This window comes from Onychostruthus taczanowskii, unplaced genomic scaffold (genome assembly GCF_017590055.1).
Source record: "Onychostruthus taczanowskii isolate IOZ18803 unplaced genomic scaffold, ASM1759005v1 scaffold79, whole genome shotgun sequence".
NCBI lineage: Eukaryota > Metazoa > Chordata > Aves > Passeriformes > Passeridae > Onychostruthus > Onychostruthus taczanowskii.
The window spans coordinates 3795994-3814779 of NW_024505782.1; the positions used below are offsets into that span (position 1 = coordinate 3795994).

Below are 18786 nucleotides of genomic sequence, written 5' to 3' on the forward strand. Positions count from 1 at the left end.
CTGGCTGTGCCCCTGATGTCCCAGGGCTGGCTGTGGTCACAGGCAGCTGGAACAGTGCTGGGTGTGTGATACTGCAGCTCCATCCTGGGAGATACTGCATGGGCAATCCCAAATCCACAACAAAAACAAGCTCATGGTCATGGACAAAGATACTGCAAGTGTTAGAAGGACTCAGGGATTTTATCTCACTGCTCTGGACTAAACTTCTTCTGTTCCAGTTGGAGCAAGGACTGAGTTTCTGTGTGAAGGCTGATGTCATTCTGATTCCTGATTCAGGCCTAGGCAGAAATTAAAGCCTCTTTGAATGCGGTGAGATGTAATTATCATGTAAATCAACAGCTGAACGTACTTAGTGTCACTTAAAAATTCATCCTGTTTGATGTTATTGTAACTCCAGAGACATTCAACACCCAGGTTCCCTACAGACAGGAAAGAGTGTGAATAAACTGAATAAAGATGGGTCTCTGTCCTGCTTGGAGCTAAGCTCAGGGGTCATGGGCATTTGTTTTAAGGACACAGGTTCCACTCTACAGGGAAGTTGGGAAAAGCCACGATCTGGTGGAGATTAGAAATTTGGTGGTGGTGGTTTTTACAGGGCTGGAAGCTTTCTGGAGGGGAGGATGTAGGTTTTGGTAGTGAGGTGTTTTGGGTTACAGGAAAATGTCAGTGTAGCCAGTGTGGCCTTCCCCAGCCTTAAACTCCACTGACCTTGCTGACCAGAGACTAAATTTCTTCTTCCTCTTCTTCCTCTAAACAGTGTAAATATTTTGTTGCTTTTGTTGCTGCGGTGTCTAGAGTAAAAGTCAACATGCTGCAAATGTTTGCCAGCTGTGCTCTCGCACTGCAGGCAGTTTGTGTGGGAAAGGGCTGCTTTCGGAAGGGTTTAACTCTATTTAAAGGTATTACACTGCTGGTGGCAGCAAGCCAGGGCTGTTGAGGAAATGGGAAGGTAGCTGAGAGGAGTTTGTGTGGGGCAGGCGTTTCTGCTTGCAGAGAATTAATATTTCTTGTGAAGTATGCAGAAGTGGAACTAATCCTTTGCAACACAGGAAAAAACCTCTGTGGCACCCAGAGCGTGTGTTTCCGTGGGCTCTTCTCTCTTGTCAGTTTCTCTCTGTTTGCATGGTTGTGTTCTTTGTGGGAATGTTGGATTATTCAGATCAGTGTTGGGAAAAAAAGTACCACTGAAGTGGCTAAAGTGACTGTTGCACCCCACCAAAAAAAAAAAAAATTAGAAATCAATCCCAAAAAACCAGCAGCAAGGTTAAAAACCTGAAGAATGGACTGTCATCTGAAATTTATTTGTATTTAGTATTGGAAGAATACTGTAGAACAGCAATTAGACTGGGAAAGAAAACAGTGGTTTGCAAATGACTCCTGACTACTTGTAGAACCACTCTATTGTCCTAGTAGTGAAAGGTTAAACTGAAATGAGTATTTAGTGTCAAGTCTATTACATGAAAGGTTGGCAGACATGAAAATAAATACAGAGAAAAACAGATTCATTTCAGGGTTAAATACTTGGAGTTTTCTGCAAGAGGGCAAAAGTGAAGTTTTTGGGGTTGAGTTGCTGGTTTTTTCTTGCTTTCTGGCTCTTCAAGTATTTTATTACTGTAGAGCATAGTGTAGAATCAGTACAGAAAAGCAAGTGGACTGCTTTAGTCAGTGTAGTCAAAACAACCTATATTAAATGCGACCTAAAGAGGAAAATGATGTAAAAATAGTAATTATTTTAACAATGGCTTTTTTTCTCTAAGGAGTATTGTTTAGAAACCATTCAGGTAGGATGAATTACACTACAACTGGACTATTTTTAGAAATTTTTATTAATGGATATGGGCTCAAAAAATACCTGTGAAGAGTCTGCTCTCACATTAGCAGAGGTGAAAATATTTGTATTCTAATCTGAATTGATGCCTTTACTGTCAAGTGGAAAAGTACTGATTTTTATTTCTTGCCAATTGAGGATTGAACACGGATGATCTTTGTGGGTCCTTTCCACAAGGATCATCTGATTCTCTGACCTTTCTGGTGGCAGGAGGAATTTGGAGTGTAATTACAAGGCATAAGGCAAACCTTAGAAAGCTTTTTTTTTTTTCAGCTTGGCAGTAAGAATCTGAAGGTTGAGAAACGGTTCAAATTAGTATTTAAATAACAATAAATTTAAATTCTGTCTACCCTCTGTCTACTCTTCATCTCCCAAATGGAGAAGAGTGAGAAATTTTTGCAGTTGACCTCTTCTGATTTGCTACCAGTGAGGCTTTTTGGTAGCAGACAAATGGATTAGATGCTTCCCTGAGTGAAAATTAAGTATTTGGGTTGGAGTGTGATCTTAATAGAAGCATGAGGGCAATTCAGTGACTTGGGCATCAGGCTGTATTACTGAAGAAAGCAGCAAATGGAGCAATTCGGATAAAAATGTGAGTGTTACTGTCTGTGACTGTGGGGACCAGCCTGGGTGGGAATGAAGAGTTGGAAAAGCAGCTGTTATTTCACTTTCAACCCGTTTGCAGCAGCACCTCTTTGCTGCTCTCCAGCCCCACAGAGGAAGATTAAATCTGGCGAGGTCTGGGGAAGGTGGGCAAGCTGTGCTCGAAAGGAACACCCCCAAAAGGTGAGGAGAACCCCGGGAGAGGCAGACACACCCCGACCCTGCCTGGAGAAAGGTGCAGTGGAATTGTTCCTGGAAAAGGGATTTCTGGGGCAAGAGCTGATAATTGCTGCTCTCCTCTCGTTTTCAGGGCATGGCCTTCACCTTACACGAGCGACAAATGCTTGGGCTGCAGGGACTCCTGCCTCCCAAGATAGAGACACAAGACATCCAAGCCTTACGCTTCCACAAGAATTTGGCAAAAATGACTGACCCCTTGGAGAAGTAAGCGCTGCTCCGGCCTTGTCCTGTGGTGCGAGGGAACGGGAATATGGGGCTGGAAATGGGATGGAAATGTGAAAATACTCCGCGGGGGTAACCAAAGTTTCTAGTGCCTCCGCTGGGTTTTTCAGTTCTTGGGTGTTGTTTTCATTTGGGCTGGGTTTTTCAGTTCTTGGGTGTTGTTTTCACTTGGGCACAGAAATCTGCTTTCATCCCGCGGTCACATGAGGTTGGGAAGCTTTTTTTTATTTTTCCTCTCTTTTTTTTTTTTTTTTTTCACAAAACAGCAAAAGAGAGTGTGTGAAAATCAGTAACAAAGCTGCAAACCTGCCTGTAACCTGTCACACGTATTTCTGTGATCTGTAAGATGGAGTGGCAGGTTGTTAGAGCACAGCAGGTGGCTTTCAGCCCGATCTGTAAAAATGTGTGATAATGAAGGTAAACTGAGCCTTTGAGATACCAAAACCAGTGTTTAGCATATACAGTAGTTACTGCTAAAAAGGAGAGTAGAATTTTAAATCTCATCATGTGTATTTTTTTAATATCTTTTGTTGCTTAACCCACTGGTTTGGTGAACTGCAAAGGATTTTGCTGTGTTTTATTTGTAGGCTGCCATGTTTTAGCATCCTGTTACTGTTTTCACGTAATCTTTATGTATCTCTGCCCGTGAAAATACACAGTCTCTTGCAGGCAGGAGGAGAACTGGAATGGCTTGGGGCTCTCTGGAGCACATCAAAGCTCTTTTGTTCTCATCAGAACTGAAAGGTGGCTCTTAAATCCACACCATGTCACTTGCTGGTACAGGAGGAACACAGGTGTTCCTCCTGTGAAAATACACAGTCTCTTCAGGCAGGAGGAGAACTGGAATGGCTTGGGGCTCTCTGGAGCACATCAAAGCTCTTTTGTTCTCATCAGAACTGAAAGGTGGCTCTTAAATCCACACCATGTCACTTGCTGGTCCGTGTCACCTGCATTGGCCGAGTGCCCAGCTGCTGTAGCCCAAGGCAGATTGCTAATCCATTATCTTCATGTCCTTGGGTCAGCAGGACTCTGGGTTGGTACACAGTAAATTGGCGGGTAAATTTGCAGAAATTCAGATTTCATGTACACACCCTTCAGAATGAGCCTTCTGGTAGGGCTCAGTTTGCTGCACGTGTGTGCTGGTGCTGGGATTCACAAGACACGTTTTCTGGGTGCAGAATTATTTCGCTGTGATTTTGTTTACAAGGGTACCGAGGCTCCGCGCTGCGCCCTGCAGTAAATCCCCAAATCAGATTCAGTCACATTTGTCATTGTTACCTTGTCAGCACACAGGGCCTGTCCCATCCAGCGTTTCCATCTCACCTTCCCAGCACCGTGCTCTCTTCCCCAGCTTCCCTTTGGTGCTCCCAGCCTGGCTCCAGGGCAGGGGCCTTTCCTCAGGGAGCAGCAGCAGTGGGAGGCAGCTCGTGGTGTTTTTCCTTGTGCTGGTTGCTTACAGGTACATCTACATCATGGGGATCCAGGAGAGAAATGAGAAGCTGTTCTACAGGGTGCTGCAGGACGATATTGAGCGCCTAATGCCCATTGTGTACACTCCAACCGTGGGCCTGGCCTGCTCCCAGTACGGACACATCTTCAGGAGACCAAAGTAAGGACACAGACACGCCTTGCTGCTGCTTCTGTTGCCCTTTTCCCTGCCTTCTTGTCTGAGTTTGGAAGTGGTTTGTGTCATTTTCATCCAGGTGCAGCTACATGAGGCTTGTGCCACGTCAGGGCAGTAAAGGTTTGTTGAAATATATCTCAGGGCAGAGTTTATAGTGAGAAACGAAACATTTGGAAGCAGACGTGGAGATGGGTCACGTAAATAGTCCAGGTGCGGGGCTTCAGCCCCATTCCCAGCTCTTCCTGGATGCCAACAGCTCTGTAATTCCAGGGGGGAATTCCCCAGCTATCAGAGTTCCTTCTGTGGCTCTGAGGATCTGTGTCAGGACAGGGCCTCTGGAAGGAAGTGTAGATTGAAAGGGATTCATAGACTAACCACCTAGGGATTAGTCCATTAGAAAGGGATTTCTGCCTAATCACCCTCACCCTGCACAGGGGGCTGGTTCAGGTGTTCCTCAACCCCATCACTGTGTCACCCTGCAGAGGGGGCTGGTTCAGGTGTTCCTCAACCCCATCACTGTGTCACCCTGCAGAGGGGGCTGGTTCAGGTGTTCCTCAACCCCATCACTGTGTCACCCTGCAGAGGGGGCTGGTTCAGGTGTTCCTCAACCCCATCACTGTGTCACCCTGCAGAGGGGGCTGGTTCAGGTGTTCCTCAACCCCATCACTGTGTCACCCTGCAGAGGGGGCTGGTTCAGGTGTTCCTCAACCCCATCACTGTGTCACCCTGCAGAGGGGGCTGGTTCAGGTGTTCCTCAACCCCATCACTGTGTCACCCTGCAGAGGGGGCTGGTTCAGGTGTTCCTCAACCCCATCACTGTGTCACCCTGCAGAGGGGGCTGGTTCAGGTGTTCCTCAACCCCATCACTGTGTCACCCTGCAGAGGGGGCTGGTTCAGGTGTTCCTCAACCCCATCACTGTGTCACCCTGCAGAGGGGGCTGGTTCAGGTGTTCCTCAACCCCATCACTGTGTCACCCTGCAGAGGGGGCTGGTTCAGGTGTTCCTCAACCCCATCACTGTGTCACCCTGCAGAGGGGGCTGGTTCAGGTGTTCCTCAACCCCATCACTGTGTCACCCTGCAGAGGGGGCTGGTTCAGGTGTTCCTCAACCCCATCACTGTGTCACCCTGCAGAGGGGGCTGGTTCAGGTGTTCCTCAACCCCATCACTGTGTCACCCTGCAGAGGGGGCTGGTTCAGGTGTTCCTCAACCCCATCACTGTGTCACCCTGCAGAGGGGGCTGGTTCAGGTGTTCCTCAACCCCATCACTGTGTCACCCTGCAGAGGGGGCTGGTTCAGGTGTTCCTCAACCCCATCACTGTGTCACCCTGCAGAGGGGGCTGGTTCAGGTGTTCCTCAACCCCATCACTGTGTCACCCTGCAGAGGGGGCTGGTTCAGGTGTTCCTCAACCCCATCACTGTGTCACCCTGCAGAGGGGGCTGGTTCAGGTGTTCCTCAACCCCATCACTGTGTCACCCTGCAGAGGGGGCTGGTTCAGGTGTTCCTCAACCCCATCACTGTGTCACCCTGCAGAGGGGGCTGGTTCAGGTGTTCCTCAACCCCATCACTGTGTCACCCTGCAGAGGGGGCTGGTTCAGGTGTTCCTCAACCCCATCACTGTGTCACCCTGCAGAGGGGGCTGGTTCAGGTGTTCCTCAACCCCATCACTGTGTCACCCTGCAGAGGGGGCTGGTTCAGGTGTTCCTCAACCCCATCACTGTGTCACCCTGCAGAGGGGGCTGGTTCAGGTGTTCCTCAACCCCATCACTGTGTCACCCTGCAGAGGGGGCTGGTTCAGGTGTTCCTCAACCCCATCACTGTGTCACCCTGCAGAGGGGGCTGGTTCAGGTGTTCCTCAACCCCATCACTGTGTCACCCTGCAGAGGGGGCTGGTTCAGGTGTTCCTCAACCCCATCACTGTGTCACCCTGCAGAGGGGGCTGGTTCAGGTGTTCCTCAGCCCCATCACTGTGTCCCCCCTCACAGGGGGCTGGTTCAGGTGTTCCTCAGCCCCATCCCTGTGTCCCCCCTCACAGGGGGCTGCTTCAGGTGTTCCTCAGCCCCATCCCTGTGTCCCCCCTCACAGGGGGCTGCTTCAGGTGTTCCTCAGCCCCATCCCTGTGTCCCCCCTCACAGGGGGCTGCTTCAGGTGTTCCTCAGCCCCATCCCTGTGTCCCCCCTCACAGGGGGCTGCTTCAGGTGTTCCTCAGCCCCATCCCTGTGTCCCCCCTCACAGGGGGCTGCTTCAGGTGTTCCTCAGCCCCATCCCTGTGTCCCCCCTCACAGGGGGCTGCTTCAGGTGTTCCTCAGCCCCATCCCTGTGTCCCCCCTCACAGGGGGCTGCTTCAGGTGTTCCTCAGCCCCATCCCTGTGTCCCCCCTCACAGGGGGCTGCTTCAGGTGTTCCTCAGCCCCATCCCTGTGTCCCCCCTCACAGGGGGCTGCTTCAGGTGTTCCTCAGCCCCATCCCTGTGTCCCCCCTCACAGGGGGCTGCTTCAGGTGTTCCTCAGCCCCATCCCTGTGTCCCCCCTCACAGGGGGCTGCTTCAGGTGTTCCTCAGCCCCATCCCTGTGTCCCCCCTCACAGGGGGCTGGTTCAGGTGTTCCTCAGCCCCATTACCTGTCTCCTGCACAAGAGGGGTGTTTCAGGTGGTTCATCTGGTCCCTACCCTGGGCAGGAACAGATACTGTCCTTTGAGCAGTTTATATCTGTGGCTGTAAAACTTTGTTTTAAATTGTCGTGTTTGGCATTTAGTTTTACAAAAGCAAGGTGAAATTTCTAATTGTCACCCACAAAATATTCTCTGGTCCCTACCCCGCGCAGGAACAGATATTGTCCTTTGGGCAATTTATATCAGTGGATGTAAAACTTTGAATTTTATATTGTCCTGTTTGGCATTTAGTTTTACAAAAGCAAGGTGAAATTTCTAATTGTCACCCACAAAATATTTCTGGTTTGTGGTTTGCTTTTTTTTTTCTTTCAGGGGATTATTTATTTCCATCTCAGACAGAGGCCACATAAGGTCAATTGTGAACAACTGGCCAGAGAACGACGTTAAGGTACTGTCACAGTGTCATTTAGTTTCTAGTTGTTATTCCAGCTCAGCTGAGTCTTTTAAGATTTACGAGTGTTTGATGGAAATGTAAATATTGAGTAATGAATTCTTGGCTCTTCAGTGATGGTGGCAGAATGCAGCTCATTAAGGTAATGCACATCTTGAAGATCAGTGTTTCATCCTAAATGTCAGGTTTTTGGGTTGGGGAAAATATTCCTCATGATCTGTCCTTTGTTTGACTGTGCAAACATACCTCAGTTTTTGCCTGGGAAGAAAACACAGCTGCTGTTGATCTAATCTTTATAAATTTCAGTGATTGTGTATGATTTCACCTGTTGTTTTTTTGGGTTTGTTTTTTTTTTTCATCAGGCTGTTGTCGTCACTGATGGAGAAAGAATATTGGGTCTTGGAGACCTGGGGGTGTACGGGATGGGAATTCCAGTGGGAAAGCTGTGTTTGTACACAGCCTGTGCAGGGATACACCCAGATAAATGCCTGCCTGTGTGCATCGACGTGGGGACTGATAACACAGTGAGTTACCCCTGTAAAAATGGGGTTTTTTTTTAAAAAAACATTTCATACTGTAAGAGGGTTTTTCTTTTTTTTTTGAGCACTGTTATTTAAGATAAACCTGAATATTTTGTGCAAAGGGTAAAAGGTTTGGAATTCACTATGCAGGGATTTGAAAGTGCCCCTTGATTTGTCCATGAAAGGGTGCATCTGGAAGTAACTGGAATGCTGGAAAATAGGCAGTCAGTTTTGACCTGACTTTTAAGGTGCTGGAAATGGAATTAGATTTATTAAAGCAGTTTCACAGTATTGATTTGTTCTGTTTAAAAGCAGCCATGCCAGCTGAAGTTCCGGAGCACTGGTGTAGGCCGGGGCTGTATGACTGCAGCAGCTGGGTGTGAAATGTGCCCCTGTGAGCTGTGCTGGGTGTGCCCTGGGGCAGGGACTCATCCTGCTGCTCTCTCTGGCTCGTTCTCCTGCAGACACTCCTGAAGGATCCCTTCTACATGGGGCTGTACCAGAAGAGGGATCGCTCGCAGGTCTACGACGACCTGATCGATGAGTTCATGGAAGCCATCACTGACAGGTAGGGCTCTGCTGGCACACAGCACACTGTCCTTGGAGCAGCTGCCCGGGGGGTGAGGAAAGGACCAGGAGCTGGGGCAGGCTGTCTGTCTGTCCCTGGTGTCTGTAGGAGGCACGGAGCAGAGGCAGGGCTGCTGGGCTCTGCCTGGGCACAGCCTGCTGCCACACGTGATAAGGGCTCAGCAGCTCTGCTGCTCTCCTCTGCCTCTGGACTGTGATGGGGCTGTCTCGGGTTCCCTGCGGTCAGGATGACCCCAGAGTCCCTTTTTCCCATCCTGATGGTTGAAGAGTCAGAGTTCCCCAGCTCTGGCTCACAAGGTTGTTTATTGTCTCTTATCTAAAACATTCTTTTCCGGACCCGCAGAGCTCTGTCTATCAGATCTGTCAAGGGCACACTGCCTGCCCCTGGGCTGGTGTCTGCATTTTATACTATGAATTGCATGTACTTTATTTATCATTATTTTCCAATACCTATCACCTCTGTTAGACTGTCTGCTTCTGTTCTAAACCAATCCAAACGTGCCACCATCACCCAGAAGATGGAGGCTGGGAAGAAGAGTAGGACAACGCCCATGTCCCTCCATCATGCCTCCTAGACCCCTATAATAAAACCCCCAAAATTCCACTTTTCACCCTGTGATTAATTCATTATCACTCTACTTTAACTTCTGTGCCTTGTGATTCTTCACACAAGGTTGGTGATTTGCTCCATGGGTTAAGATCGAAATCCCAAATGTCTTTGGCTTCCTGCCAGGAAGCAGGTGTCACCCAGGGCAGCCAGAGGAGTGTCCTGGGTTCCAGCAGGGGTGTTTGCATCTCCTGTAGGTATGGCCAGAACACCCTCATCCAGTTTGAAGACTTTGGAAACCACAATGCTTTCCGGTTCCTGAGGAAGTACAGAGAGAAGTACTGTACCTTCAATGACGACATCCAAGGTACGCCTTTGTTTGTGTTCCTGAGTATCCGTGCAGGAGCTCTTCCCAGAGGCACGGCCTGCCATGTGGACGTGTTCAGCTGCCCTCAGGTTTGCTCTGCTCTCGCAGGGACAGCCTCGGTGGCCTTGGCAGGACTGCTGGCAGCCCAGAAAGCCACGGGGAAACCACTCACGGAGCAGAAAGTGCTGTTCCTTGGAGCAGGAGAGGTGAGTCCTCTTAAGGGCCCAGAGCAGCAAGAGATATTTAAAATGGGTGTTTTCTCATTGTGGAGATTTGCCATTGTGTATTTTCTTATTTTGGAGATACGATCTGAGCTCCATTGCAGAACTTTTCATATAAGGCCATCTGAAATGCATTGGCAGAAAGGACTCTGCTTAAGCAGGGCTGTGTGAAAAGTGTTTAACATTTGCAGGGATTCACATGCTTCATTTCTCTGCAAGGCTTTGAAAAAAGCACCAGGGACTTGTGTGTATTTGAAGGGAGACTCGCCATGAAATCATGGTGTAGTGAGGCCATCTTGTTGATTTTTATAGCACGGGAGGGAAGCCCAGGGAGTTTTTCTCAGCAAGGTGATTCAGTTTGCAGCAGGCACCAGCTGGCAGCCCTCTGCTTCTGGGTACATCAGCACAATTGCTCCTGTGGTGCTGACAAAATGGCTTAATTATCTGAGAAGTTCTCCATGTGGGGAAAGGCCCTGGTGGCAGTAATTGGCCGGTGCTCTGGGAGCCCTGCTCTGCCTCATTTCTCCTGGCAGGGAGGGGACAGGGCCAGCACACCTCCTGCTGCCCTCTGCCAGCCCTGCCTCGGGCAGGAGGGCAGGCTGGGAGCACAGGGCACAGGGCTGGTTTGGTGGCAGGAGGGCTGAGCACTTGTGTCCCTGCCGGGCTGGGCTGCCTGGCGTGGCTGCTGAGCTGGCACAGCTCGCAGCACCTGGGAGAGCTGCCCTGCTGCAGGTGTGTCACTGCTGCCCCAGGGGGGAAACGCCTCCTGTGTCTCACAGCAGGCTCTCTGAGGGGTTCTGTGGGCTTTGATGGCAGACCTCTTCTGTGACCTGTCCCAAAGCCCAGTCCTTTCATCCGCCAGGCCGCCCTGGGAATTGCCAACCTCATTGTCATGGCCATGATGGAAGGCGGTGTTTCCCACGAGGAGGCCTCCAAGAGAGTATGGATGTTCGACAAGCATGGCTTGCTGGTCCAGGTAGGGGTGCAGCACACCTGGGAATGCCCAGCACAGGTGACCACTGCCTTCCCCTCCCCTCACAGGAGGAACCAATGTTTTACCTGCAGGGCCGAGAGCAGAAGGTGGATTCCCACCAGGAGCCATTTACACATCCAGCTCCGGAGCAGATACCAAAGACATTTGTAGAGGCAGTGAATGTACTTCGGCCTTCAGCTATCATCGGTGAGTGAGCTTATTTTTCTACAATCTGGCTTTTTACTGCCTTTAATTTGCTGTCAGGGCTCCGGGAAGCTTGGTGACAGCTGTCTGCTGGTGTAAATAAGATGGAAATGTCAGGTCAATTTCCTGCTTGAAAACACACTGTGCTCCTTCTGAGCCTTGTGTCCTTAGTGACAGAGAGCAGCCACAACCATTGTGTTTTCTACAGGAGTTCCCTAATTCTAGTTGTTTGGGTGTTTTCTGACCTTCTGTCCCCCAGTCACCCCCTGTGGTCAGACTCTGCCGGCAGCACAGCTGGAAGCAGCAGCTCCCTGCTGCAGCTCACAGCACCTCCGAGGTCACTGACATCTGTAGGTACTTATTTACAGCTGTGGCTATCTGCAGAGAGCAGACAGGATTACAGGTATTTCCTGGTGTGCCTGCAGTTTCCTTGGCACGTGATTTATTTGGAAAAGGAGAGGGTTTTTTGGCTGAGTACCCTGGAGCCTGTAGCCACTGTACAAATACATCATAGCTGTGTGTTTGTACCTCTGGGTTTGGGTGTGGTCAGGAGCACCAGTGTCAGGTGTGCCCTGCACAGCTAACACCCAGCAGGGATGAATCATCCACAAAGAGCCTGGAATTCCCACTTGCTTATCTAGGACCATGTTCTTTATACTCATCAATACCAAAAAAGTGTGAAATAGGCTTCTGGAGCACACTCAGTAGATGTTGCTGAGGCAGGTGTGAGTGTCAGCCGGCCCGGAGCAGTGCCTGGTCTCCTCTGTGCCCTGGGGGGAGGCCGGAGGGCTGCCATGAGCTCGGGTGGGCTGGCTGTCCTTGCCTGGGGCAGCCAGCCTTGATTCTGGCTTTGTGTGTTCCCCTCTCCCCCAGGAGTGGCTGGGGCAGGGCGTCTCTTCACCCAGGACGTGCTCAAAGCCATGGCTTCCATCAACGAGCGACCCATCATATTTGCACTGAGCAACCCCACGGTGAAGGCCGAGTGCACGGCAGAGGAGGCCTACACGCTGACAGAGGTGTGTGAGCTCGGGGCTGCTGGGGCTGCTGGGGCTGCCCAACACCAGGGCTCAGGCTGTTCTCTTGTTGCTTGGGCTCTGGTGTGAGAGCGCAGCTCTTCCTCGCCTCCTGGCTAAAGTAAATGGGGGTGGTTGGAAAAGAGGTCTGGATGTTCGGGTGACAACGTTTTGCAAAGCTTCAGATAGCCTGAATCTTGTTACTGCTTTTTTAAGAGAATGACCAGCAGTACTGTGGCGTGGCTTTGATCAATTAGCTCTTGTTTCTCACGGCTCTTTTTAGTTATTTTGTGTTTTAATGAAGCCTGCTGGCCTCGCAGCAGAGACTCAGTGCAAGCTTTGCCATGTAATGGCTGAGAGAGTCCTTGGAGCAGGGCAGGAGCTGGGCTTGCACCAGTCCTGCAGTGCCACCAGCAGTGACCCCTGGGGCCCTGTGCTCCCTGTCCCTGCCACAGCTCACCCTGGCACACCAGGCATTGGAATGAGTCAGCCAGGAGCAAACACACCTGGTTCTGCACCCTCCCCTGGGGCCACTGCACCCTGCAGGGCTGGCACTCCGGGTTTGGGCTGGTTTTTCCTTAATAGCTCCACCATTATCCTGATAGCACGTCCCCACCGTGGTTTAGCCTTTAGGAAGCCACTCTTTTGTCACTCTGCACAGGTTCTTGTGCCAGGCTGGTGACCTCTGCAGGGAGCCCGAGGGGAGGGAGGTGGGACAGACACAGCTGGGGCTCTGAGCAGCTCCTGATCCTCTCCTGCAGTTGCTGGGGCTCTGAGCAGCTCCAGGTCCTCTCCTGCAGCTGCTGGGGTCTCTGAGCAGTTCCTGGTCCTCTCCTGCAGCTGCTGGGGTCTCTGTGCTGCTCCTGGTCCTCTCCTGCAGCTGCTGGGGTCTCTGTGCTGCTCCTGGTCCTCTCCTGCACTGCTGGGGTCTCTGTGCTGGCCTCAGCCCCTGCCTGCAGCCTCCAGTGCTGTGGATCCTGAGAGGGCTCATTCTTTTCTAATTCTCTTCTTTTAATACAGTCCCAAATCTAGTGTCTGTTGTGAAGTGTCTGGTGGGTGGGGACTTTTCCTTGTCTCCTGCTGCAGACTGAACTCCCCCCTTGCACTGCCCGCGGGGCTCAGCATCACAGCCCCAGCAGTGGCAGTGTCACCTGCCAGGGTGGCACTCCACTGTCCCCATCTGGCACCCGGGCTCTGTCCCACGTTCCTGGGGCTGTCAGCTCAGGGAACTGCTGCTCAGAGGGAGCCCTGGAGTAGCAGCCTCTGGACAAAGTCTGGATCTTATCTCTTATCAGTGGGATCATCTGGGTTGGAACAGCCCTCTAAGTCCATCGAGTCCAACCATTCCCCAGCCCTGCCAAGGCCACCACTGTCCCATGTCCCTGTGTGCCACATGCACATGGCTTTTACACCCTTCCAGGGATGGGGACTGCCTCACTGCCCTGGGCAGCTGTGCCAGGGATTGAGAGACCTTTAGGTGAAGATATTTTTCCTGATGTCCACCCTGAGCTGCCCTGGCCCAGCCTGAGGCCGTTCCCTCTCCTCCTGTCCCTGTTCCCTGGGAGCAGAGCCCGACCCCCCGGCTGTCCCCTCCTGTCAGGAGCTGTGCAGAGCCACAGGGTCCCCCCTGAGCCTCCTTTTCTCCAGGCTCAGCCCCTTCCCAGCTCCCTCAGCCTCTCCTGGGGCTCCAGCCCCTTCCCAGCCCCGTTCCCTGCCCTGGACACAGTTTTAAATTGAGGTGGTTTTATGTCTCTCAGGTAGCTTGCATTAACCAGAACAGTGAGCTGGGCAGTGTTTCAGTATATAAATTCCAGTATCTTGGATAGAAGGTAAACAGGAGTTAGTTGTGCAACCAAGACTTCAGTTGGCATAAATAAATGTAAAAACTGCTGCCATCTCTAGCTGAAGGAGGCCAGGAGCACAGTTAGAGGGGGAGCCAGCCTAGTTTTTGCTTGCACTTCTAATGGAATACCAGCAGCTGAAGAGATGTTTTAAGGCAAGAGGCTGAGTTTGCCATGGCTGAGTGCTGAGCCCCAAGGAGCTGCCCCTCAGCATGGCTGTCCCTGCAGGGGCAGAGGCTCCCTGTGCCCCACAGGAAGAGCACAATGCTGTTTGCAAAGTTTGAGCCCAGTGGAGAGGAGATCTTTGGGTTTTTCCCTGTATTGGGTCAATTTTTTCTTGTATTAAGGATTTTCTGTGTTCCCAGTTACTCGTGGGCGTGGGTTATTTGGGCAATTAAGCAGTGCTGTCAGTAAATGAACTGGTGTAGTTTTGTTCTAGTTCTTACTCATAAATCCTGCAATGTTTATGTCTCTTTAAACTTCCCTGCAGCCCCGCTGTTTGTTTCCACCATGCTCTTTGGTTCTCTGAAATGTCCTCAGCTGGACATTAGCTTGCCCTTCAAAATGTGTTTTCCCTTCAAGATGCAGTAATTACCTAGGAAATGGACTCAGAGCCCTGACTGTTGTGTGGTTCTCTGGAATCTCCAGCTTCACTGGCTGTGTCCCGTGGCTAATGCAGTTTGTCAGGGATCAGAGCTGTCACCCCAGTGTCCCCAGGCCTGGGGGACAGCCCCATCCTGGCTGGTGACTCAGGCTACACTAGAGGCAACAAAGGAACAAAGACACCACTGCTGACCTTTCCTGCCTCGTTTTTTTCCCACTAGATGGCACCTGTAAAAGCCTGTCGGTGCTCCTGTGTGTTCTGAGGGCTTCTGCTGCCTTCCAATTTGCTTTGTCTTTTGGTCCTGACCTCTCCTGCACCCATCTGCTTTGCTCCCTCCACAAAAAGGCTTCTGGTCGTGGCTGTGCCCTGACATCCAAACACAGCTCCAGAGCCTTCAGCCACTTTGGTAATTTGTTTTCAAACACTAATCCTGGGAAGCCTTAAAAGCTTTAAACTCATTCCTAAACCTGTTACTCAAAAGAAAGTCAAGATTTTTTTTCTTTCCGTGGCTTTACTGCTTGAGAAGAGGGTCATTTATCTATCATTTATCACACTCAGCTACGTTTTGATATTTAGTGCAAATCGAAATCCTTTCCAAAGGGAGGCTAAGCAAACCACATTATTCACTGCTCTGGTTGCTCTCAGCAGCAGCAGTCTGACACAGCAGCTCCTCCCTCTGCCCTTCCACCCTCCAGTAAGACAGTGACCTTTTATTCCCACTTGTGCTCCAGCCTGCTCTGGCAGTGGCCATCACTCCTGAGTCTGCAGGGTCCCTGGGGGCCTGGCCTGTGGTGCTGGTAAGGGTTAACACAGCAGGGCTGCATCCTGCACAGGGTGCTGGTAAGGGTTAACACAGCAGGGCTGCATCCTGCACAGGGTGCTGGTAAGGGTTAACACAGCAGGGCTGCAGTGGGGCTGGTAAGGGTTAACACAGCAGGGCTGCAGTGGTGCTGTGGTGTTGGCAAGGGTAAACACACAAGGGCTGCAATCTGTGTGTGGAGCTGTACACACCAGGCCTGCTTGTGACAGTCCCTCCAAGCAGGTGAACAGTGTCCCCTGTGCTGTGCTCAGGGCAGGGTGATCAGTGCCCCTGTGCCCTGCTCACAGCAGGGTGATCAGTGCCCCTGTGCTGTGCTCAGGGCAGGGTGATCAGTGCCCCTGTGCTGTGCTCACAGCAGGGTGATCAGTGCCCCTGTCCCCTGCTCACAGCAGGGTGATCAGTGTCCCCTGTCCCCTGCTGGCCCCTGGCTCTTGGTGGCAGCTCCAGGCTCTGTCCCTGCCCAGCTGCCACACTGACCCTTCCTCCCGCCAGGGCCGGTGCCTGTTTGCCAGCGGCAGCCCCTTCGAGCTGGTCACTCTGAAGGATGGAAGGACCTTCAAACCGGGCCAAGGAAACAACGCTTACATCTTTCCAGGTAATAAATGAAACTGTATTAATCACCCTTTAATCAAGACTGGGCTGCCTGCGCCTTTCCTTGGGCTCCCTTGCTGCACGAGGCAGTTAGTGATGGAGAATGCAGAGGTGATGCCAGCATTTTAGAGAATGGAGAAATGAGTGGCTGGATGTGGGGCACGTGCATGCACAGTGAACAAACCCAGCTGGATGTCCCTGAGAAAACAGAAGAGTGTTATTAAAGGCTTTGGGAGCTGCTGCATTATGGTTCTGCTGCTTGTTTGGGGAGGCAAGGAGAAAATTGATGTTAACATGCAGTTGGAGTTATGTTAATAACTCTGAGAGTTAATAGTTATTCAAGTTGGATCTGCACAAGGCGGGTAGAAAAGTAGCACTGGGGATGTTCCTGTGCCTTCCCCTTCCTTCCCCTGGCTGCAAAGCTCCAGCCCTTTCTAGAAGGCTGATCTTCAACCCGAGCCATCCCACGGCTCTGCCAGTGTGTGCAGAAAGCTGCGGGAAGGGTTTCAGGGATAGCGCTGGAGCTGACTGGCAGCTCCTGGCAGCAGGCTGCACGTTCAGAGAGACGTGGCCCTAACTGGCAGTGATTTCCTTTAGGCGTGGCTCTGGCTGTGATCCTCAGCAGCGTCCGGCACATCAGTGATAAGGTTTTCCTGGAGGCTGCCAAGGTAAGTCTGGGAGCAGGGCAGGCTGTGGCTTCTGGCACGACACGGATGACTTGATGGGCACTTCTCTCAAGTCCTGGTGAAGCACAGTGGTTTCCTGTTTGGTTTCTGTTGGCGTGTCCCTCCACAGTGGGGGAAAAAAAAAGTGTTTTGAGCCGAGGAAGTTGTGCCAAGAATCGGGTTCCATGGCAGTTGTGACCAAGTAGCAAGTGTGTCCCTGTGTGAATTGCTGTGGCAGCAGGGCTGTCCCCTGCCCTGCCCTGCCCTGCCCTGGGTTCTGCAGCTGGCTCTGTGCCCAGGGGTTTCTGTGGCTGTGGGGGATTCATCTCCCAAAATACCAGACCTCGTTTTGCTAAATGCTTGCAGTCAGTGTGGCGATTCTCAGTTCCTCAGACTGAAATGTTGAGATCCTGAGTGCCTCACTCCAGTGCTTTGGGAGCACTCTGGTGCTGAGCACTGCAGCTTGGTTCTCTCAGGTGCTCTGGCACGTTATTAGTCACATTTGGGGTGCAGTAAATAAAACATGTTTGTTTCTCTGACTCAGGCATTGGCAGAACAGTTGACAGATGAAGAGCTTGCACAAGGAAGACTTTATCCTCCACTGTCCAATATCAGGGAAGTTTCTATTTATATTGCTGTCAAGGTGAGTATGAAATATAGAATTGCACTGCACTAAGGGTGGTTTATGTGTATATTAACCTGCTGAGTTCCACAGTGTGACCCTTGAATATGAGGTGCTTGGGCAACACCCGTTTCTTTGTGCCTGCAATAAGAGAAGTGTATAAAAATGTTCCCTTTGTTGGATGCTTCAGCTTGGCAGCCACAATGGGCCAAAATTACTCCCCTCTGATTCCTGAAATTCAGTTTTGAGATCCCAGCTAAGGCATCTGTGGATGTAAAGACACTGAGGTGCTGAGGAGAGAAGACAAAGGACTCTGCAGATTCAATATTAATTAAGCAAAAGCCATTTATTGTGCTTCTAAACATTGTTTATATTTACTTCCCACCTTGGTTTACACAGTCATACATTGTTTGAGTGGTAGCTCTGCTTTGCGGTTGGCAGCTCTGCATAGCCCATACATTGTTTGGTTGGCAGCTCTGCTTTGCCCATGCATTGTTTGGCAGCTCTGCTTTGCCCATGCATTGTTTGGCAGCTCTGCTTTGCCCATGCATTGTTTGGCAGCTCTGCTTTGCCCATGCATTGTTTGGCAGCTCTGCTTTGCCCATGCATTGTTTGGCAGCTCTGCTTTGCCCATGCATTGTTTGGCAGCTCTGCTTTGCCCATGCATTGTTTGGCAGCTCTGCTTTGCCCATGCATTGTTTGGCAGCTCTGCTTTGCCCATGCATTGTTTGGCAGCTCTGCTTTGCCCATGCATTGTTTGGCAGCTCTGCTTTGCCCATGCATTGTTTGGCAGCTCTGCTTTGCCCATGCATTGTTTGGCAGCTCTGCTTTGCCCATGCATTGTTTGGCAGCTCTGCTTTGCCCATGCATTGTTTGGCAGCTCTGCTTTGCCCATGCATTGTTTGGCAGCTCTGCTTTGCCCATGCATTGTTTGGCAGCTCTGCTTTGCCCATGCATTGTTTGGCAGCTCTGCTTTGCCCATGCATTGTTTGGCAGCTCTGCTTTGCCCATGCATTGTTTGGCAGCTCTGCTTTGCCCATGCATTGTTTGGCAGCTCTGCTTTGCCCATGCATTGTTTGGCAGCTCTGCTTTGCCCATGCATTGTTTGGCAGCTCTGCTTTGCCCATGCATTGTTTGGCAGCTCTGCTTTGCCCATGCATTGTTTGGCAGCTCTGCTTTGCCCATGCATTGTTTGGCAGCTCTGCTTTGCCCATGCATTGTTTGGCAGCTCTGCTTTGCCCATGCATTGTTTGGCAGCTCTGCTTTGCCCATGCATTGTTTGGCAGCTCTGCTTTGCCCATGCATTGTTTGGCAGCTCTGCTTTGCCCATGCATTGTTTGGCAGCTCTGCTTTGCCCATGCATTGTTTGGCAGCTCTGCTTTGCCCATGCATTGTTTGGCAGCTCTGCTTTGCCCATGCATTGTTTGGCAGCTCTGCTTTGCCCATGCATTGTTTGGCAGCTCTGCTTTGCCCATGCATTGTTTGGCAGCTCTGCATTGTTTGGCAGGTCTGCATTGTCCATGCATTGTTTGGCAGCTCTGCATTGCCCATGCATTGTTTGGCAGCTCTGCTTTGCCCATGCATTGTTTGGCAGCTCTGCTTTGCCCATGCATTGTTTGGTTGGCAGCTCTG

At 51.1% G+C, this 18786-nt stretch overlaps 1 protein-coding gene across 1 annotated transcript in view; it reads left to right on the forward strand.

Moving 5' to 3' along the window:
- The window catches only part of ME2 (malic enzyme 2), a 38546-nt gene that overhangs the window by 14268 nt on the left and 5492 nt on the right, over positions 1-18786 (forward strand). Inside the window, exons 3-15 of the mRNA XM_041423544.1 lie at positions 2742-2875; positions 4353-4502; positions 7499-7574; positions 7940-8101; positions 8563-8666; positions 9491-9600; positions 9709-9806; positions 10684-10797; positions 10887-11001; positions 11872-12014; positions 15769-15871; positions 16465-16535; positions 17077-17175. Coding sequence (XP_041279478.1) covers positions 2742-2875; positions 4353-4502; positions 7499-7574; positions 7940-8101; positions 8563-8666; positions 9491-9600; positions 9709-9806; positions 10684-10797; positions 10887-11001; positions 11872-12014; positions 15769-15871; positions 16465-16535; positions 17077-17175 — 1479 coding nt within the window. The remainder of the gene's footprint in view (positions 1-2741; positions 2876-4352; positions 4503-7498; positions 7575-7939; positions 8102-8562; positions 8667-9490; positions 9601-9708; positions 9807-10683; positions 10798-10886; positions 11002-11871; positions 12015-15768; positions 15872-16464; positions 16536-17076; positions 17176-18786) is intronic.